Here is a 23,398-nt window from a genome sequence, read left to right as displayed (position 1 = left end):
ATTAAATTTTTTGTTTATTTCCTTTTAATTCAGTTCAGTTCAGTTTATTTTGGACGGGCTGTACTGAAATGAAATATTGTTGTGCTTCTGTGCAATGACAATAAAGGCTGATTCTGATCATTTAAACAGTGCCAAGTCACATTCACATATATTAAAAAAAAAAAAAACAATTAGTAAAAATTATCTACGGTTGTCCAATAATGGTCAATCGGTCAATGGTCAATCTGGACAGTTTCTTTTTTGTGAAAAGACATTTCACCCTCTATACGAAGGGTTTCATCAGTCTGCCGAGTCCTAAGTAAACTGTTTTACCTGCTAAGCAGTACACTCCTTTAGTGGACCAACCAGTTTGCTGGTGATAAGACGGTTTCTGGGCGCTGTCCTTACTTCTTTTGAATCCTCACAGACAGGAAACCACAGTCAAAGTGGTGCAAGACAAGAAGGATAGAGGGCAAAATGTCTTTCCACAAAAAATAAACTGTCCAGATGACCTGATTGACCATTATTGGACTTTGTACCTGGATGATTGAGCATGAACATTGATATCTACAGTGGTGCTTGAAAGTTTGTGAACCCTTTAGAATTGTCTATATTTCGGCAGATGTGATGTACAACATCATCAGATTTTTGCACAAGTTCTAAAAGTAGATAAAGGGAACTCAGGTAAACAAAAGAGACAAAATATTATACTTGGTGGGCAGGATGGTGACGCAGTTGGTAGAGCTACTGCCTCTCAGCAAGCAGGTTGCCCTGGTTCAAATCCCAGTCTGGGAGCCTTTCTGGGTGGAGTTTGCATGTTCTCTCCGTGCATACGTGGGTTTTCTCCGGGTGCTCCGGTTTCCTCCCACAGACCAAAAATATGCATGATTGGTTGGTAACTCTAAATTGTCCTTAGGTGTGAGTGAGAGAGTGAATGGTTGTTTGTCTCATTTGTCTCTATGTGTCCCTGTGATGGACTTGCGGCCTGTCCAGGGTGTACCCCACCCCTCGCACAGTGATTGCTGGACATGGGCACCGGCGACCCCCGTGACCCAAAATGGAAGAAGCGGGTAAAAGAAAATGAATGGATAGATGGATGGATTGGTAACTCTAATTTGTCTCTAGGTGTGAATGAGAGAGTGAATGGTTGTTTGCTTCGTTTGTCTCTATGTGTCTCTATGATGGATTGGAGACCTGTCCAGGGTGTCCCCTGAATCTCGCACAGTGATAGCTGGACTAGTGACCCCTGCAACCCGAAAAGGAAGAAGCGGTTAAAGATAATGGATGGCTGGATGGATTGATATTATGCTTGGTCATTTATTTATTGAGGAAAATGATCAAACATTATTTATTTGTGAGTAGCAAACGTATGTGAACCCCTAGGATTATCAATTAATTTGGAGCTTCTATTTCAAATCAACCATTTAAAATAGTATACAAATGACTAAATTTTCAAGTAAACCTTATTCAAGATGGCAGCCACAACCAACTCACTTATGAAAACAACATTATTATTACTGATTTTAATTCTAAATATATTCTGATAAAATTTGGTGTGGTACTAGCTGAGAGTCATGATGCATGCTCAATAATCCAGGTAGAAAAATAAAAAAAGTTAAGTCTGGTCCTCTGGACATTCAAAAAACAAAAAAACTACAAAAAAAAAAGTAAAAATGTTTCTTCTTTCATCCAAAAGACTTCTTCAGTCTGAGGTGCTGTATTAATCTCAGTCTCTTAAATAGCACCTTCTCAGAGTGGATCAACCAGTTTGCTGCTGACAACCAAAACCAGCTGATCACATGATCAAGAAGGACCATCAGCCTAACAATGGATCATTAGCACACTGATGGCTGTTTGCTATTGCTATATACAGCATTGTAAGAGGGGGACAGTTGAACACGTAGGCCTCCACCCCTGTTTAATGATGGACAATTTATTTTCACAAAGATGGCCTCCTTTACTCCTCTCTCAAACCATCGTTCCTCTCTATCCAGGATGAGCACATCTTCATCCCTGAAAGAGTGACTGCTGGCCTGGAGATGAGTGTAGACCGCAGAGTCCTGGCCTGATGATGTTGTCCAAGACTTGACAACAAAACAAGTTTAATTTACTGATAACTCATCAACACCATCATAATTCCAATATCAACACATTCAGTGTAAGACAACACTCCAGTAGACAATTACATGCCAGGGAGACAGAAAAGTGGGTGAAGAATTTATATGACAGACAGCTCACCCAGCCGGAGACAGAGATTCTTGCCAGAGGACTGAACTTTGCGGTTGCACCAAGAAGAATTCCTCTGGTGGAGATGATCACAGCCACAGAATCAGTCATCCACAACAACAAAATTAAAGAGTGTGAAGCAGAACAGCTCAGAATCCAAGGTTCAGCCTCCCTCAGCAATGCCGAACCACCACCTTCCAACATCAGTAGAGAGGAGAGGGATGCACTCACCACTCTTAGCAAGGACAAAAGCATCATCACTCTCCCAGCAGACAAAGGAGGGTGCACAGTGACTTTGAACCAGAAAGACTCATGAGAAAGTTATGACACTCTTTAGTGACTTAACCACTTATGAGACACTGAAAAGATCCAGGAAGTCAAGTCAAGTCAAGTCATATTTATTTATAGAGCATAATTTAAAACAGATAGACTGTTATCAAAGTGCTTAACACTAATGGTAACACTGAGAAATAAAAAGCAGTAAGAATATACCTTAAAAAATTAAAACAACAGCATTAAAATGAAGACATGGAACAAGATATACTAAATCAACTCACACAGTATGAAACGCCAGAGAGAACAGATATGTTTTTAGCAGGGATTTGAACACAGGAAGGGAGGTGGCATGCCTAATGTTGGGGGGTAGGTTGTTCCACAGTTTGGGACCCATGACTGAAAACGCCCGATCTCCTCGGAGCTTCAGTCGTGTTTTTGGCACAACCAAAAGCAGCTGATCGGATGATCTCAGAGCCCGAGAGGGAACATATGGTTCCAGTAGCTCAGAGAGGTAGATGGGTGCGAGGCCATTTAGGCACTTATAGGTCAGGAGGAGAATTTTGAAATCAATCCTAGTTCTCACAGGAAGCCAGTGTAGGGAGGACAGAACTGGTGTGATATGCTCATACCTTGGTGTACCGGTTAAGAGCCGAGCTGCAGCATTCTGGACGAGCTGTAGCCCTGAGATAGAGGCCTGGCTGACCCCAGCATACAGTGAATTACAATAGTCCAGGCGGGTTGTGATAATGCATGGACTAGTGTCTCAAGGTCGGGTCTAGACAGCACTGGCTTGAGCTTAGCTACCTGCCGCAGTTGGAAGAAGCTTCTCTGCAGAACCGAACTGATCTGTTTGTCGAACTTAAAATCCGAGTCAAAAACCACTCCAAGGTTTTTAACAGAGTGCTTCAGATAAGGCTGAAGGGAGTCCAGGTTCACAGGATAAGAGGCGGCAGCTGAGCTAGGGCTAAAGACAATGACTTCAGTCTTCTGGTCGTTAAAACTTAGAAAATTTGAAGCCATCCATGTCTTAATGTCGTCCAGACATTTGAGGAGAGGGTGGACTCTCCTGGAAGTGGTTACAAGAAGAAGTTGATAGATTGCCTGAAAATTTTGGAGCAGGACAAGGCTATTGTCCGTAGTCTGTACCACAGACTGTACCCAGGGGAGGCCACACCTAGTCTGTATGGTTTACCTAAAATCCACAAACAAGGTTTACCTTTAAGACCAATTGTTAGCATGATTAACTCTGTCACTTACAATGTTTCCAAATATCTGGCGTCTGTACTCATCCCTTTAGTTGGCAGCTCAGAACACCACATACAGAACACCATAGACTTTGTGGATAAGGTCAAGGCCGGATTAACTATACTGGCAACTGGGCAAGTGCCCAGGGCCCCACGATCTCTAAGGGGGCCCTGAGCAGTGAGGGCAAAAGCAAAATATCTGGTCATCTCCTGAAGCCCTGCACTGAAGAGAGACTGCTGCCCCGCCTCCTCCCAGCGCCGGCTGCTACAGCTCTCATTTTTTTTTTTTTTTGTGTACCGAGTCTGATCCTCCACGGCCCAACCTGTCAATCAATCCAGTAGGCGTGTCAGCAACTGACCAATCGACGACCTCAATTTGTCCCGAAGGTAAACGCCCCTTACCTGCTGACAAGCCCGTCAGGTTTTTTTTCCCTAGAATTTTATTAACACAAAACAGAACAATGCAACAATATACAAATGCAAACGCGTGAAGGGTGTCATAACTACATTTCACAAAACAATTAAAGAGAAAAAGAATAAACATGAAAAATGTAATAAATAAAAAATAAAGGAGAGCGACTATATGAAAAACTTGTTTTAATTAAAACACTAAGGTTTTATCTGCTGTGAGATGATTCTAGCAGTTTTTCAGTTTTTTAATCTACTTAATGAAGAATAGTACGACTTCCAATCATTCATAAAACAGGAAGGAGGGCTTATTATCCCTCCTCTTACTATAATGAATGTGGTACTTTGCCATAAGTACAACTATATTTATAGCATCGGAGAAAGCTGAGCTTAAGTTATCCACATAAAGTAAAATGGCATCAGCATCAAAAGAAGGAATATTAAGTTTGAGATTAATCCAGTTCCTGATGTCTGACCAAAGACTTTGTATTAACATGAAAATTTTTTTTAAAAATGCTTGAGGGATTCATCTTCTGATTGACAAAAGGCACACAAATCAACATCAAATTTAAATCTTCTTTGCAGAAACATGGCTACAGGATATATCTTATTTATTATTTTTAAATGATTCTCCTTCACTTTAGGAAATTTAGGCCATTTGATAAATTTAGAATGAGCAGAAGTCATTATGGTTTTATGATTTATATTGGGAGGTTTCTTGAAGGAATCTTTGTTATAATCAGTAAATCCTTTGTTGTATACATTCATTGATAATCTTTTTGCATTTGAAGTCAACTAAGTTACAGTCATTTAGTTTTAATGTGGTCATCAAATTGACACCTTTGAATATATAAAGATATTTTTAATTAATTGAATCAGCTGTTGGTCAGGCTACTTCTTGTTGTGCCATTAACTCTAAAATAGTTATTGAATCAAGTGTTTACTTACAGTATGTAGGTAAAACTAAATGTTAAACAACTTAAAATACACCAGAATGCAGGAAATGGCATCTAATTTTTTCAAAATTTTCTGGGGGAGGACCCCCCAGACCCCCCTCCCACTCAGTGTCTCTCTCCCCTCCCCCATCCCTCATTACAAATGCTTCTGACACCAATGGCCAACACATTGCTAAACAGGTACACATGGTGTCATATGGTGTTCAAGGTGCGTTCAGCTTAACTCAGTCTTGATTATTTGTGTCAACAAGAGGACATAGCATTTGTAGTTCTATGAGCATTTAGATTTTTATATATCAAAATACACTTGATAGTTAGAATTTTAAGTATATTTACTGTATATTATGGTAATTTATTCTGTATTTTGACAGATTATGGTGATTCTGAGGTTGTGATGATGGGGCCCTTGAAGATTGTTGCCCAAGGTACAACGAAGTGTTAATCTGGCCCTGGATAAGGCAAGAGATTTAATCATGGAGACTGATGAAACAATGGTCTCTTTTGATGTCACATGACTCTTTACGTGCATTCCTGTTGATGAGGCAGTAGAGATGGTCAGTTTAAGATTAAAATCAGACACCACTCTGAGCAGCAGGACCACACTTTCCACAGAACAACTGTGTCAACTCTTGAAACTGTGCCTGCAGTCAACCTACTTCACATATGGGGGCCAATATTAAAGGCAGAAACATGAGTGTGCTATGGGGTCTCCAGTTTCTCCTATTGTGGCCAGCCTGTACATGGAGGAGGTAGAAAAGAGAGCCTTGACATCCTTTTCAGGGACACCACCAAGTCATTGGTTCAGGTATGCTGATGACACCTGGGTTAAAATTAAATCTCAGGAAGTCCAACATTTTACTGATCACATCAACTCTATGGATAAATATATACAGTTCACAAGAGAAGATGTAAAAAATGGGAGGCTGGCTTTCTTGGACTGTGAGGTCTCAGTTTCTGATAGGGGACATTTGCAAACTGAGGCGTACCGCAAACCCACCCACAGAAACCAGTATTTTCAGGTTGACTCCCATCACCCTTTGGAGAACAAGTTATAAGTCATCAGGACTCTGTACCACAGAACAGACAGCGTCCCCACTAACTCAAGAGCCAGGCAGAAGAAGAAATCCCACACAAGACAGGCTCTAGAGAAATGTGGATATCTTAGCTGGGCCTTCCTGAAAGCAGAGAAGAAACCCAAACAGGACTCGAGTCAGCCATCAGGTGAAAAGGAGGAACCCAGACCAGTGGTCATTCCGTATGCTTGCGGGAGTTTCAGAGAAACGGAAACGTTTATTTTCTAAACTCAACGCCCCAGTGGCTTTTAAACCTCAAAATACATTACAGCAAAGACTGGTTCATCCCAAAGATCCAGTCCCCCGGCACAAACAGAGTAATATTATGTATGCTGTTTGGTGTCAGGAGGGCTGTAAGCAGTCTTACATCAGAGAAACTAAACAGCCACTGGCCAAAAGGATGGTCCAGCACAGAAGATCAACATCATCAGGCCAGGACTCTGTGGTCTACACTCATCTCAAGGCCAGTGGTCACTCTTTCAGGGATGAAGATGTTCAAATCCTGGGTAGGGGCACGGGCTCTGACTCGTGTTTGTGCCTATGCGCCGAACGGCAGTTCGGAGTATCCAGCTTTCTGGGAGTCCTATGTGGGAGTGCTGGAAAGTGCACTAACTGGGGACTCCTTTATTCTGCTGGGGGACTTCAATGCCCACATGGGTAATGACAGTGTGACTTAGAGGGGCGTGACTGGGAGGAATGGCCTCTCTAATCTGACCCCGAGCGGCGTTCTGTTGTTGGATTTCTGTGCTAGTCATACTTTGTCTATCACAAACACCATGTTTGAAAATATGGGTGTCCATAAGAGCACTTGTCACCAGGATGCCCTAAATCGTAGATCGATGACTGACTTTGTAGTTGTGTCATGTGATTTGCGGCAGTTTGCTTTGGACACTCAGTGAAGAGAGAAGCTGAGCTGTCAACTGATCATCACCTGGTAATGAGTTGAATCAGATGGTTGGGGAAGATGCGGAACAGACCTCCCCTCTGGGAGAGCTTTAACAGCATCCCAGCTGAGGCAGGGAACATTGAGTCCAAGTGGGACATGTTCCGCACATCAATTATTGAAGTGGCTGCCTTGAGCTGTGGTCGCAAGGTTGTCAGTGCTTCTCACGGTGGCCATTCTAAAATTTGGTGGTGGACACCAAACGCGTTAAGGAGGATGTCAAGCTGAAGAAGAAGTCCTATCAGTCTTTGTTGGCTGGTGGGTCTCTGGAGGCAGTTGAGGAGTACCAGTGGGCCAAGCGGTCCGCAGCCTTGGCTGTTGCTGAGGCAAAAGCTCAGATGTGGGAGGAGTTCAGTGAGACCCTGGATGATGACTCTTGGTCGGCTGCGAGGAGATTCTGGCAAACCATCAGGTGGCTGAGGAGGGAAAAACAGCTCTTTACTAACACTGTATTCAGTGAAAGTGGAGTGCTGTTGACCTCAACCAGTAATGTTGTCGGGAAGTGGAAGAAATACTTCTCAATCCCACTGGCACATCTTCAGTGGAGGAAGTGGAGTCAGGGGACTTTTGGCATTGGTCTGTCCATAACTGTGGCTGAGGTCACAGAGATAGTTAAAAAGCTTCATAGTAGCAGGGCTCCGGGGGTGGATGAGATTCTCTGATTTCCTAAAGGCTTTGGATGTTGTGGGGCTGTCTTGGTTGACACGCCTTTGCAATATCACGTGGCCATCTGGGGTAGTGCCAATGGATTAGCAGACTGGGGTGGTGGTTCCCTTTTCAAAAAGGTGGACTGGAGGGTGTGCTCCAATTACAAGGGCATTACTCTCCTTAGCTTCCCTGGTAAGATATATTCAGGGATACTGTAGAAGCGAGTCCAATCATTTGTCAAACCTACGATCCAAGAGGAACAATGCAGGTTCCATTCTGGCCGTGGAACACTAGACCAGCTCTTTACACTCACTAGGGACCTCGAGGGATCATGGAAATTTGCCCATCCAATCTACATGCATTTTGTAGATTTGGAGAAGGCAATCGACCATGTTCTTCAAAGTACACTGTGGGGGGTGCTCCGTAAGTATGGGATTTGGGGCCCGTTGTTACACGCTGTTTGGTCCCTATACAATGGTTCGAGAGTTTGGTTTGCATTGCCGGTAGTAAGTCGGACCCCTTTAGGATGGGAGTTGGGCTCCGCCAGGGCTCCCCATTGTCACAGAGTCGGTTCATAATTTTTATGGACAGAATTTCTCGGTGCAACTAGGGGGCAGAGGGATTCTGGTTCAGTGGCATCAAGATTCAATCACTGCTCTTTGCAGATGATGTGGTCCTGTTGGCATCATCATGCCATGATCTTCAACTCTCAATGGAGCAGTTAGCAGCTGAGTGTGAAGCGGCCGGGATGAGACTCAGCACCTCCAAATCTGAGGCCATGGTCCTCAATCGGAAAAGGGTGGATTGCTCTCTTCAGGTCGAGCGTGAGGTTCTACAGTACCTCAAGTGGAAGAGTTCAAGTATCTTGGGGTTTTGTTCATGAGTGAGGGAAGAATGGAGCGTGAGATTGGCAGCTGGATTGGTGCAGTATCTGCAGTATTGTGGACTCTGTGCGGTCCATTGTGGTTAAGAGGGAGCTGAGCTGTAAAGCAAAGTTCTGTTTACCGGTCAGTCTATGTTCCTACCCTCACTTATGGTCACGAGCTTTGGGTAGTGACCAAAAGAATGAGATCATGGATACAGGCAGTTCAAATGACTTTCCTCTGCAGGGTAGCTGGACTCTCTCTTAGAGACAGGGTGAGAAGTTCAGTTATCCGGGAGAGACTCGGCGTAGAACTGCTGCTCCTCCACATCGAGAGGAGCCAGTTGAGGTGGTTTGGGCATCTGGTAAGGAAGCTCCCTGGGTGCCTCCCTAGAGAGGTGCTTCAGGCATGTCTGACTAGCAAGAGACCCTGGGGAAGACCCAGGACACACTGGAGAGTCTATGTCTCTCGGTTAGCCTGGGAACACCTTGGGGTCCCCCCAGAAGAGATAGAAGAGATGGCTGTGGAAAGATATGTCTGGGCCTCCCTGCTCAAGCTGCTGCCCCCGTGACCCGATTTTGGTCAAGTGGAAGATAATGGATGGATGCATGCATATCTATAGCACAGGGAAGCAGTGTTTTCCCTATCATTATACAAGCAGGGCGCCCTGACCTGTCAACAGAACTGAACGCCCTTCTTACCAAACTAGTGTAGTGCTACTGACATAGCGTGAAGCTAGCAGCGTGCGATACAGACGCGCTAGCATGCTACAGAGAGCCCTCTGTAGCTCTGTTTCCCTCATGCTGAGCTGTGTCTACCCCCCACTCCCACTTGAAAACTGTCAGTACAAACAGCGTGCAACAGACGTGTCCCCCCACCCCAACCCAACCCCCGGTCAACAAAAATCACTGAAGATATGAGAGCCCTGTCAAGGCAAGTAAACTAGGGGAAACACTAGGGACATGTTAATTCCTTTGCAGTTGTGTGCAACTTTTTACATTGTGCCACTCAGTTGTAACTTTATATGAGCCGAGTTGAGTATTTGCTGGCAAGAATGCAGCTTTAGTAAAGAGACCCTGTTGAACACGGCAGTTTACGAGATTTTGTCTGAAAAAGTCAAGTGACTTGTCTGTGCTCTGGATGTTTTGACTCCAAGTGGCGTCTTAGACTTCAAATTGTAACAAGCTAGCATTTTAAGACAAACGACACACTGCAATCTCTCCTCATTGCCCACTGTTGTGCAGGTGAAGCCAAAGGCAAGATATGCTTCATCATATTTTCTACTCTATGGCTTGGAGTGAAGTTGGTTTAGAAGCATGTTTGGCGATGCTTCATCTTCTACTTTGTGTTTATGTAGAAGCCCAGTCAAAAACCTTTCCATTATGCTAGCAGTGTCCAAGCGCCCCCCACTTTGGGAACCACTGTGTGGATCAATCAGTTTGCTGGTGACAGCGACTGAGTTTGTTGCAGCTACTCAGACTGAAGAAGTCTTTTGGATAAAACACAAAACATTTCAACAAAGAAGAATCTGTCTAGAGGGCCTGACTCAACCTTGTTAGAACAAAATATACTCTTAGTCCCAAATTCTGATATTAGAAGCAATGAGTGATATGTATTCATTCAACAAATAGAACTTTAATTTGTAATTTGTGTTTGTGTAAGGAATGAAACTGGTCCATTCTCTGAGAAGTATACCAGGAGGCAGCTGCATTGAAGTACTTTCATTTACGGCACAAGGCTCATATAATTATCACCAAGGATCTGTCCAGCAGTAAGCAATGAACTCGGGCTATAAAAGTTAATAATTGCAGAGCAGTGGGAAGCTCTCTGATTGTGGAGTGGATGGTGAAATGAAAATACCATAATGCGATTAAGCTGTGAGGAAATGCCAGGACTTCCACCCACACTTAGACAATCCTGAGTTCAAAACAATCTAATATGAATTAAAAATATGGACCTACTATAGTTCTTTAAAGTCATTTTAACTTTGTGGCAGTTTGTGTTCTTAAAGGAAAAAATCTACAACCTTACTAAATTAAAATTATTATTTTTATAAAACACGCAATAAACTAGTCAATCTTTTACAGCAATCTCAGCCTGTAATGAAAAACATAAAATTTAAGTAACTTTTTATTTAATTAACACTCCTTAAGGTCTTTTGTAAAAAATAAAAAAAACTCCATATTAAAGTTTTTTTAATTAAAGTTAGATATTTTATTTTCATTTTTTTATTTGAAAAAAAAGTCATTTTCTCTCATAACTACATGATGACCAAAATGTTTTAGTAGTAGTAGTAAAGTATACTGTGTGCAGGATCTTAGTAAAAGTACACAGACCTCATAGTAATGGCCTTAGTAATAGTACAGAATATAGTATGTACTTGGCCTTATTAAAAGTACACAGTATAGTGTGTACATTGCCTTAGTAAAAGTATGCAGTGTAGTGTGTACAAGATCTAGAAAAAGTACACAGTATGTTGTGTATATCACCTTAGTACAAGTAAACAGTATACTGTTTACATGACCTTAGTGAATGTACACAGTAAAGTGTGTGCATCACCATAGTACATTGTATGTACAGTGTACATGATCTTAGTAAATAGAACACAGTATAGTATGCACATGAACTCAGAAAATGTACTGTGTATACTGTGTACATGACCTTAGTAAAAGTCCAGAGGAATATTTGTACATGACCATAGTAAAAGTACACAGTATAATGTGTACATGAGCATAGAAAAGTACACAGTATAGTGTGTATATGACCTTAGAAAAAGTAAACAGTATACAATATATATGACCTTAGTAAAAGTACACAGCATACTGTGTACATAACCATAGTAAAAATAAAGAGTATACTGTGTATATGATCATTTTAATTTATAATGATCATATACACAGATATGATAATGATTATATACTTTATAATTTATAAAGTATATAAGATAATGTATAATAAATGTTAGTAAAAGTAAAAAGCATAGTGTGTACATGACCTTGGTAAACGTGCATAGTAAACTGAGTGCCTGACCTTAGCAAAAGTATACAGTGTACATGACCTTTATAAAAGTGCATAGCCTTAGTATAAGTACACAATATACTATGTACATCACCTTAGTACAAGTACACAGTATACTGAGTACACAATTTTAGTAAAAGTGCACAATATACTATGTGCATGACCTTTGTAAAATTACACAGTATACTGTTTACATGATCTTAGTAAAAGAACACTATATGGAGTAAAGGTCCTTAGTAAAATAAACAGTATACTGAGTTCATGACCTCAGTAAAAGTACACAATATAATGTGCGCATGACCTCACTACAAATACACAGTATGCTAGTACATGACCTCAGTAAATGTAACACAGTAAACTGAGTAAATTACCTCAGTAAAAGTGTAGTGAACTAAGCCTCTGGTCAAAACCTGCCTCTGAGGACCTTCATGGGACAGGAACTGTTATTTCATTGATTTGAATCCAGAAATACAAATTAGCTCATCCAGAGACTTTCTAATTGTATCCTGAACTAATCAATTGAAAGAACACTCTCTTTTTATATTATCATTACTATTTTAACAAATGTCTTGATAATCAAAAGTGTGTTTAGTTCAAACCATTTTAAATGTTGAAGTGAACTACTCATTTTAAATCAACTGTGAAACAGTATTAATGATTTTTTAATCCTCATTCAAAGTAGAAATCAAGTTAATGTCTGTTACAAAGTAATTATGCATTTTGATCTTCTGTCTGAAATGAGAAGTAGTGATGTCGGTCGAAAGTCAGAAAGAAGTTATTGGAACGAACTGTCATGTTTTTAAACCTCTCAGATGGTAAATAAGAAGCTACTGGCACCTGCTTCCTCCCACTTCGCCAAAACATTTCTCTGTCTGTTCCTAAACATTTCTCTGTCTGTTCCCAAACATCTCACTGTTTTTCTGACTTGTAGTAACCTCTTACGTCACTAAAACCACACCCCTGTTGGTTCTTTCAACCAATCAGGACTTCCCAAAAGGGACCGGAAGCAGAACTCTTTAAAAGTTGACACTTCCTAGTTCCAGTTAGTTCTGGGAGGGTGAACCGAAGTTCCGAGAGAGAACAGAAGTTCTGAGTTCCTCTGAGTCTTCTCAGAGTCCTGTTAGTTCTTCTGGTTCTGATGGAGTTCGGCTGGAGTTCCTGTCAGAGCCACGATGCCTCGCTGTGGCTCCACCCGGTGAATGCCCTATAACTTCTGAGGAAGTTTGTTCTGTGGAACGAGTTCTCACGACTTCTGCTGAGTCGCAGCCGCCCTGAGGAGACGCTGAAAGGTAGCGTACCAGGGACCTCTTGACCGCAGCTGATTCATCCTCTGCAAAGGTAAAAGAGTCGTCATGAGCTTCACTACCAGTGTACTGCGGGCGAACTGCGCTTGAAAGGAGCGTGTTGTTCTGGTCTACAGACATACATCCTCATCCACATCTTTTTCCTCCATTTAAACTCCTTCATTTCCCATCTTTAAAACTCTTCTATCTTGCCAGTAATTAATCCAGATATCTTCAGAAATGTCTGTTGTTTTTATTAAGTAAAACGTGCCAAGTTTTATTAATCAGAGCCGATAGCATAATCAAGTGTACAATGTTTTGATGTTAAATTCTGATTCTGTTAATAAATGACCACATTCATTTTGATGGGTCAAAGAAAATTAACGTCTCATGTCACTGATTAGACCATCTCCCACACAGTATCTCTGTCACATATCTGTCAAGTAGCTTGAAAAAGAGAGAACCCGTTATTAAATATTGATTGTAGTGGAGCTCTCCTAAGCTAACTGAAACTAGCCTAACCCTACCTCACTACAAAAGTATGCAATGTATTGTGTGCATGACCTTAGTAAAACTACACCTTATACTGTGTACATCACCTTAGTACAAGTACATAATAAAGTGTGAAGATGATCTCAGTAAATAAAAAAAAGTATGTGTATATATATATATATATATATATATATATATATATATATATATATACTGTATATATGGGAGTGGTGGCGCAGAGGTTATAGAAGGTGGGCCTGTGATCGGAAGATCGCCAGTTCAAGCCCCGGTACAGACAACATCAAAAATGTGGGTGGGGTAAGTGAAGCACCCACTCCTGCCTCCACCCTCATTCGCCCCACCCTGGGCCCATAAGCAAGGCCCTTAACCCCCATCTGCTCCCTAAACAGGTCTCTCTTGAAAATGAGTTCTCGTTGCTCAAAGAGACTACCTGTATAAATAAAGGGTAAATACCTGCAGGTCATCTCACCAACGAGGATCCAGCACTACTTAAGGCTGCATTCGAACTCTGCTCTCTTCTGGAACATTCACCTCGCTTCATGGTAGTAATGCTTTTGGCCTTGTTGTGCTCTGTGAAAGTTTGACTAAATAATCTCTCCTTTCGTACTGCAGTTACCTGTGTTCCCTCGTGTGCCTCCATGCTCTGCCATTTTTGGATCTCAATGTCTCCTGGTACTCCTTGCCCTCCAGCCACTTACCTGTGTTCAATGTGTCGACACACTGGAATCCCCTTGGACCAACAGCTCACTACGACTCCAACCTTCAAACCTGGTTTCATAGGAATTTTCCATTGACTGTCTATTCATTGTAAATAATAAACACTGTTAAACTTTTACTTTGTGGAGTTTTGTTTTGTCTTATTCTTGTACTCTCTGGGTTCCCCGAGCTCACAACAAAAATGCTCCAGCCAAAACAGCATACCCAGAATGAGACCAGGGACAAGCAAACTTCTCTCCCTTCTCTAATCAAACGAACTGATGACCTCGAGTCCCAACTGATCAAGATCCTCTCACAACAGGAGACTAACCACGCTAACATGAAATAACTCGGAGGTATGTTGTTTCCTTTAAACCAAAGATTTTCTTCGGCATTCCCGGTTAACCCTCCAACCCAAGCCAGTCCTAGCACCAACATTTCCACCATGGAGTCTACGTCTACTGTTCCCGCAGAAGTAAATTTCAAGCCATCTGCATTTTTCTCAGGTAACCCTGATCATTTTGGAGGTTCCTTACTATAAAGTTAACTTGCCTTCCAAAGACCTTCTCAGTTATATGCTTCAAATGCTTCTAAAGTCACTTTATCAGGCAATTAAAGAATAGAGCACTCAGTTGGGCAGAATCGTTCATGTAAACCCACGACACTGATTCTTTAAGTTTTGATAAATTTCTGAAATAATTCACCAAAGTTTTCAACCACCCTTTGCAACAGTCAGAGGCCAAAAGTGCCTACTGGGGCTACGTCAGGGATGATGAACTACATCCAAACACCCCCTCGAGTTCCGTACCATCGCCACTCGAACCGGCTGGGGCGAGACTGCCCTATTTGGTACTTTTATAAATTCTTTATCTGACAAAATTGAGAATAAACTAGTTCTATGTGATAAACCTAAGGACCTTGATGAACTGATTCTGGTCGCTATTCGCCTGGATGAGCGCTTCCGGGAGCGACAACGAGAAAAGAACTACAAAACCCCAGACGCAGTCCTCTTTTGGTTTTTAAACCAATTCAACGACGTACTCCACCTACAAACCAAGGTACGAGAACTATGTTTCCCAGAAGCTTGTGTCATCAGAGTTTCAACGTGCACGAGCTGCAATGCCACATGCAGTTGAGCCAGAACCGTAACCGATGCAGGTGGATAGAACCCTTCTCACACCCGAGGAGAGAAAAAGTAAGTAAGTAAGCACTAACACTTGCCCCTATTTTGGTAAACAAGGCCATTTCATCGCCCGTTTCCCATTTCGGGGAAACAAGAACTCCCACCAGTAGAGGGAAAAGTACTAGTGGGAACATCTGCTCTTTTTTCCACCTCTCGCTTAACATTAGCGACAGTAACCTAGATTAATCAAGATCGCTTACCTGTTACTGCTTTAATAGACTCTGGTGCTGAACAAAATTTAATAGGCAGTTGTTTAATTGTAAAACTTTCTATTTCCACTCAGGTTTTGCAACCTCCCCTGGCAGTAGCAGGCATAACAGGACAAAAGCTCACCCAAATCCAGCAGAATGGTGGGGGTACATCTGATCTCTTCAGGAAATCACCATGAAGTCAGTGATTTCTTTGTATTTGATTCCCCTGAGATCCAATTAATTCTCGGGTTCCCCTGGCTCCAAAAGCACAACCCAAGGATAAACTGGGCTCAAAGAAGAATTGAAGGATGGAGTGACACTTGCCTTCACAACTGTCTGCGTGCAGCTGTACCCAGTCAAGTAAAATTCAATGCACCACTGGAAGAAGTAAAAATTGCTTACAATCCCCCTGAGTACCATGATTTGAGTTCCATGTTCAGAAAACAGAGAGGCTTGTCTCTACCCCCTCACTGTCCATATGATTATGCTATCAACCTCCTCCCAGGGTCATCTTTTCCATCCAGTCAATTCAATTCAATTTAATTCAGTTTATTTATATAGCGCCAAATCAAAACAAAGTTGTCTCGGGGCACTTTACAGGAACATTCACATACATAGAAAAGCCAATTAGTAAAGTTCTGTATCTAAGGAAGTTGATTATACAAGCTTTCTGATCCTGAGAGAGAGGCCATGAGAAAGTACATAGACGACTCTTGAGACTTAGGAATAATCCGTCCCTCCACGTCTCCTGTAGGGGCAGGATTCTTCCTTGTTTCCAAGAAAGACTAGACCCTACGGCCATGCATTGATTACAGAGGACTCAATGCTATCACTATAAAAATAAAATACCCCTTATCGCTCACAGACTCCATCTACGAACAGCTCCACTCAGCCTCTATTTTCACCAAATTGGACTTGCGTTACACCTGCCATTTGGTGAGAATTAAAGAGGGCAACGAATGGAAGACAGCCTTATGAACACCGCAGGGCCACTTTGAATAATTAGTCATGCCATTTGGTTTAACTAATGCCCCTGCAGTTTTTCAAGCCCTCGTGAACAATGTATTAAGGGACTTCATAAATGATTTTGCCTTTGTGTACCTCAATGACATTAACATCTTTTCTCAAAACATAAAGCAGCATTCAGCTAATCAGACTTGGTCTCCAGAGACTCTATGAAAACCAGCTCTACGTGAAGTTAGAAAAGTGTGAGTTTCATGTCACCATTCTCTCATTTTTGGGCTTCATTTTTGAAGGTGGACAATATAGGACTGATCCAGAAAAAAACTAAGGCAGTGGTGGAGTTGCCTGTCCCAGAGACCAAAAAGCAGCTACACTTCTTGGGATTTGCTCATTTCTACAGGTGCTTCATCAAGGACTACAGCAGGATCGCCACCCCACTCACTCAATTGACTTGTACTCTGTGGAGGTTTAAATGGACTCCTGAGGCCAACATAGCATTTGGTGACCTACAAACATTATTCTCTTCTATTCCTATCCTCTGCCACCCCGATCCCAAGAGACAGTTCATTCTTGAAGTGGATGCATCGGACACAGGAGTGGGGGCAGTCTTATCCCAGAGAGCCCCTTCAGACAACAAGACTCACCCTTATGCTTTTTATTCTAGACGCCTTTCTCCCACTGAAAATAATTGTGATGTGGGCAACTGAGAATTGTTAGCAGTTAAATTAGCTTTGGAGGAGTGGAGACACTGGTTAGAGGGCACTGAGACACTTTCTTCAGAGCCCACCTGGAGAAGAGGCACAGGTCGCCAAGAGGCGATTCTTGAGAGGGCGGTACTGTGAGAGTACTACCTTCTGCAGTTCCTGGATCTAAGATGGCCACTAATTATCCACACCTGCAGGTCATCTCACCAACGAGGATTCAGTGCTACTTAAGGCTGCAGACAAGCTCAACTCTCCACTGGAGCATTCACCTCACTTCATGGTAGTAATGCTTCAGTTCTCATCTGCCTGAAAACTGCCACCATCATTCCCAGTCCCAAAAAGCTCTATAATGACTGGTCTGAATGACTACCAGCCAGTGGCTCTCACCCCGATAGTCGCTAAATGCTTCGAAAAACTGGTCATGACCCACACCAAAGCAACCATCAACGTCAACGAGGACCCTCACCAGTACGCATACCATGAGAATCGATCTGCAGAGGATGCCATCTCCTCTGTGGTCCACACTGCTCTTACCCACATGGAGCAGAAGTACTCCTACGTCTGTATGCTCTTTGTTGACTTCACATCTGCCTTCAATTCCATGATCCCCCAAACCCTGATGGACAAACTACTCACACTAGGACTAAGCCCCTCCATTTGCAACTGGGTCCTAGACTTCTTAACCAACAGACCACAGTCAGTGAGAATCCACACCTTCTCCTCCTCCATCATAACCCTCAGTACTGTTTCCCCTCAGGGATGTGTGCTGAACCCTCTCCTGTTCACTCTGCTCATGTATGACTGTGCACCTACCCATCCAGGCTGTCACAATGTAAAGTTTGCAGATGATACAGCGGTGGTGGGATGCATCACGAACAACGATGAGACCAGCTACAGGCAGGAGGTGGAACACCTGGAGAGCTGGTGCAAGGAGAATAACCTTCACATCAATGTGAAGAAGATGAAAAAGATGGTTGTGGACTTCAAAAGTAACAAAACCACCTGGAGACCTGTCCAGGGTGTACCCCACCCCTTGCACAGTGACTGCTGGACATGGGCACCGGTGACCCCCGTGACCCAAAATGGAAGAAGCGGGTAAAAGATAATGGATGGATGAACAGTATTTAAATTTATATTGTTTATTTAAGGAGGGAAATTGGGAGTAACAGGTGATGAGTGTGATTACAGCATGGCACATCATGACTGGCAGGGTTTCAAGGCAGATCAGGACAAGAGAACCCAGTTGCGCAGGCAAGACTCAGGAGACAGGCGTAAAATAAAATACTTTTAATAATAATAAATCAAAAGGCCGACATGGCAGCAAAAACTTACAAAAACAGATTCAGGAACAGGATTAAACAGGATCAGACAGGCAGGACAGGACAGGCAATACCCAACGATGAACCTACACCGACAGAACTAACAGACTTTATATACACAAACAAGACATGACACAGGTGACAATAATCAATCAATACAGAGACACAAGGGAGAACAGACAGGGGAAGGCCCACTAGATGGTGCCATCCCTACAATGACAAAGTTTACTGAACTTGAACTTGGACTACTGTATCCCTACTTCACGGTTTTTCACTTATCGTGTGGTGGTGGTGGGGGTAACAGAACCCCCACAATAAACGAGGGACTACTGTATATTGCATACATGACCTTAGTAAAAAGTATACAGAATACTGTGTATTTGACCTTAGTAAAAGTACACAAAATATTGTGTACATGACCTTGGGGTAAAAGTACACAGTAAACTGTGTGCATGACTTTAGTAAAAGTACACAGTACACAGTGTACACAACTTTAGTAAAAGTAAACAGTATACATACAAGACCTCAGTAAGAGTGCATAGCATACTGTGTATTTTACTGAGATCATGTTCACACTGAGTACATTACCTGAGTAAAAGCAAACGGTATACCATGTGCATGGCCTTAGTAAAAGTACACAGTATAGTGTGTACATGACCTTAGTAAAAGTATACAGTATATTTAGTACATGACCTTGGTAAAAGTACACAGTATAGTGTGTACATGACCTTGGTAAAAGTACACAGTATTGTGTGTACATGACCATACTACAAGTATACAGCATTGTGTTGTCTAATGATGCAACATAAAGGTCAGCATCATTCTGAAGGAAGAGACGGTTTGAAAAAGTTTTCTCTAGTTTGCATTTTGAGGGATTGTCAGATACTGTATAACATTCAAATTCAAATTCAAATTCAAATATACTTTATTAATCCCAAAGGGAAATTATTTGTTGTTATAACTCGTTATCCTAATTTCATTAAAAGATGTTATAGATACTGATGTCTGTAGACAGGAAGGATCTCTTGTAAAGGTCCATCCCACAGTGGAGCCTAAGAAACTGGCTGCAGATGCCGTCAGATCTTTCCACCCAGACTCGGCTGACTTCTCAGTTCCCCTGGACTGTAGGACCGCTTGAATGCTGGGCTGATCTCCTCCCAGAGCGATGGCCACTTCTCCCAACAGTCTGCCGAGCTCCTCATAGCTGTGGACAGCCAATTGTAGGTGCCGAGGGACGATCCTGTCCTTCTGCTGTCCTGAGCCGTGTTTCCTGCTAGTTCCAGGATCTCAGTGGTCAGGCACTCGAGCACAGCTGGCAGGTAGATGAGAATGCGTCCACATAACATCCTTTTCAACTCATTTGAGAGTTGGGGCCATAGTTGAGATATTATTTGAGCTTTTGAGATGTTAATCAGCTGCTGTTGTTGTAGAAAACAGCCTTGTTGCCATGGTTACGCATCATAACAAATGTCCAAAACTTAAAAAGTTTCAGTAAAAATCCTTCCAGCTGCACAGCATCTGATACCAGAAGAAACAATAATCCAAAAAATATGATTTACATCCAGAAAACCAGGAATTAAAGTTTCCAAAAGCAAAATCTCAGAATGAAAGTAACAGAGTTGCTCCAACATGCAGCCACCTTGAGCGGCGCAATTCTAGAAAAAAGTACAGCACAAGAATTATTTTGCAGAGTATGATTTATCCATCCATCCATCCATATTTTCTCCCTTTTTGGGTCACAGGGGTCACTGGTGCCCATGTCCAGCAGTCACTGTGTGAGAGGCAGGGGACACCCTGGACAGGTCTCCAGTCCATCACAGGGACACATAGATACAAATGAGACAAACAACCATTCACTCTCTCACTCACACCTAGGGACAATTTAGAGTTACCAATCAGTCTAACATGCATGTTTTTGGTCTGTGGGAGGAAACTGGAGTACCTGGAGAAAACCCACTCATGCACGGAGAGAACATGCAAACTCCACCCAGAAAGGCCCCGGGCCGGGATTTGAATGGGCGACCTTCTCACTGAGAGGTGGCAACTCTACCAACGGTGCAACCGTGTTGCCTATACCTTAGCCTAAAAAACATTTTTTATTTGCCAGACTCACATATATTCCTCCCTAAAATTATTACTTCATTCAAAAGGATTATATTTACAGGATTTCAGCTCATGTAGTCATTTAATATATTTATTTTCATATTTGATCATTTATTAAAGTACATTTAACACAGTACAGTTACCTCTCAGTATGGTTCTAAATATAATCTAGTTTAACTCATACAAACAGCCACAACACCTTGTTGGTGCACTGTAGAATTAAATTTAGCCAATATTTAATATAAACTACAAAAACTTGAAACAGACTCTCACAGATAGAACTATGTGAATTTGGGAGAAAAAAAAGTTAAATGGAAACAAACATCTTTGTCATAATCGGTATATTTATAATAATAATAAGATAAATATCCATCTTCTTTTAGTTATTATTAATTATAGGAATGAAAGCAACACACTGTGAAAGACTCAAACAGGTTGTGTTCTTGGACATGTCAGGTCCAAGAGTGAGTCAGTCTCTCTCTCCACACACACATGAAAATTTAATACAAAGTTAGTATTTAGATACAATAGTCCTAAGGAGGTTGGTGCATGGTATGGGAGGAGGGCATGGGGTGTACCAGTTCTGGTATCTCCCCTGGCTGCAGTGAACTGGTCACGTGAGAACACTTTTAATTCATACATGTTTAATTATTTATTACATGTCATCCCCTTTGGTTAGGGTAGCGGGGTGTCCTCCTTAGAAAACAGTCCAGAAAACACTGATTGGTGCTCTCACCTGCAGTCTGTCTCTAAGTTAGCAACACTGGAATCACCCCCCCCCCCCCCCCCCAATCCCCCTAGTATCAGACATGGGTTGGGGAGAGGTGTGGTGGACAATCCAGCCAGGATGGAGTGGATGAAGTTTTTGTACTTTTGCCATGTTTGCAGATGACATTGTAATCTGTGGTAAGAACAGGGAACAGGTGGAAGAGAACGTAGAGAGATGGAGGTATGCACTTGAGAGAAGAGTAATGAAAGTCACCCATAATAAGACAGAGTACATGTGTGTGAATGAGAGAGGAGGTGGAACAGTGAGGCTACAAGGAGCAGAGGTCACAAAGGTGCAGGACTTCAAGGACTTGGGGTCCACTATAAAGAGGTGAAGAAGAGAGTCCAGGCAGGATGGAGTGGATGGAGAAATTTTCCAGGAGTGATTGGTGACAACAGGGTGTCAGCAAAGGTCAAAGGAAAAGTTTACAAGACAATGGTGAGCCCAGCTGTGTTGTATGGTCTGGAGACAGAGACATGGACAAAAAGACAGGAGACAGAAGTGGCAGAAATGAAGATGTTGAGGTTCTCCTTAGGAGTGACAAGGATGGATAATATTAGGAATGAGATCATCAGAGGTACAGCACAGGTTGAACAACTGGGAGATAAAGGTAGTGAGACCAGACTGAGATGGTTTGGACATGTCCAGAGGAGGGACAGTGGTTTGGACATGTTCAGAGGAGGGACAGTGGTTTGGACATGTCCAGAGGAGGGACAGTGGTTTGGACATGTCCAGAGGAGGGACGGTGGTTGTATTGGTAGAAGGATGTTAGAAATGCAGCTGCCAGAAAAAAGACTAAGAGGAGATATATGGATGCAGTTAGAGAGGACATGGAGGTGGTTGGAGTGAGGACAGAGTGAGATGGAGGAGGACTCGCTGTGGTGACCCCTGAAGCGGGAAAAGCTGAAAGAAGAAGCATCAATATCACAAAGGATGGCTTGGATTGCAATAAATTATTGGTTGTTGTATTTCAAGTATGACACATCAGAGTTGTGAGCGCTAAAGATGAATCTGATCCATCCAACAGACTCAGTGCCTCCATGTGCACACCTGGTTTATATATATATGACGTCATGACTGAAGGGAAAAGTAGGAAAATGTGGATTCATCACAACTGATGTCATCATCACAACAATAAACAGTAATATCGCACATAGCAAGTTTCTGATACAGTGCAGCTCTAACCAGGACTTATCTGAACCAAAACATATGAAAAAAGAAGCTATTTAAAAAATAAAATAAAATAAAATAAAGTAGGCTTCAGTCTGATGTCTTAAAAAGAGCCAAGAAAAAACCCAATGAAAGTTACTCTGCAGACCGTTTCAACTATGAAAAAAGAATCAAATAAGAAGCCTATTTGAATTCATTGTAACACCGAGCAGCAGGTTAAAAACAACATAATAAGTGAATTTAATTTAAAGCTGAGTTTATTTTGAACAGACTTGTGGAACTACTGGGTGAGCTGCTCAATGACGCTGCTTCCTAAACAAGCTTCAAACTGTTCGTCTAGTCCAAGTTAGAGGAGCCTGGAGGTGGACTGCAGAGACAGGATCCAGGACCAGGACCAGGTCCAGAACCAGAGCAGGGCAGCAGACCGGGGGGTTCCTCCTGTCAGAGGATGTCAGCTCTGAACCTTCATCACAAACACTTCACACTCATCGCTAGCAGCGCTCGGAGGGAGCCGGTTCGGTTCGGTTGGTTCCGCTCCTCTTACCTTGACGCCTTCCGGACAAAGTATGAGCGCGTGAACTCCAAGTGGTCGTCCAGCCACGCTTCCATCCTCTCGGTTTCCGCGGAGCACAGCTCCTCCATGGCGCTCACGCGACGTCGGTCTCCCTCCGCAGGCTTTGATTCTTCACGGGTTTGCACATGAGCGCGCGCGCGCGCGGCAGGGCCAGCCGGGTTACAGAGCTCCGCGAGCGGCGAACATCAGAGAGGGCGAGCCTGCGCTCGGTGCGCGCGGACAGTAAATGCAGGGCGATGCGCTTCCTTGTTGTTTAAGTGAGCGTGGGGGCGGAACATCTGACACTGTCCTCCCTC

General features: G+C 42.6%; 1 protein-coding gene across 1 annotated transcript in view; it reads right to left on the bottom strand.

Annotated features, from left to right (window-relative positions):
- Positions 1-23,170, bottom strand: part of pde5ab (phosphodiesterase 5A, cGMP-specific, b) — a 271,503-nt gene extending 248,333 nt beyond the window's left edge. Inside the window, exon 1 of the mRNA XM_037681538.1 lies at positions 23,073-23,170. Coding sequence (XP_037537466.1) covers positions 23,073-23,170 — 98 coding nt within the window. The remainder of the gene's footprint in view (positions 1-23,072) is intronic.
- Positions 23,171-23,398: the final 228 nt, after the last annotated feature.

Source organism: Nematolebias whitei, chromosome 1, assembly GCF_014905685.2.
Source record: "Nematolebias whitei isolate Nwh7 chromosome 1, NemWhi1, whole genome shotgun sequence".
Classification (NCBI taxonomy): Eukaryota; Metazoa; Chordata; class Actinopteri; order Cyprinodontiformes; family Rivulidae; genus Nematolebias; species Nematolebias whitei.
The sequence above is the reverse complement of the archived record's forward strand: the minus strand, read 5'-3'. Positions and strand labels throughout refer to the sequence as shown.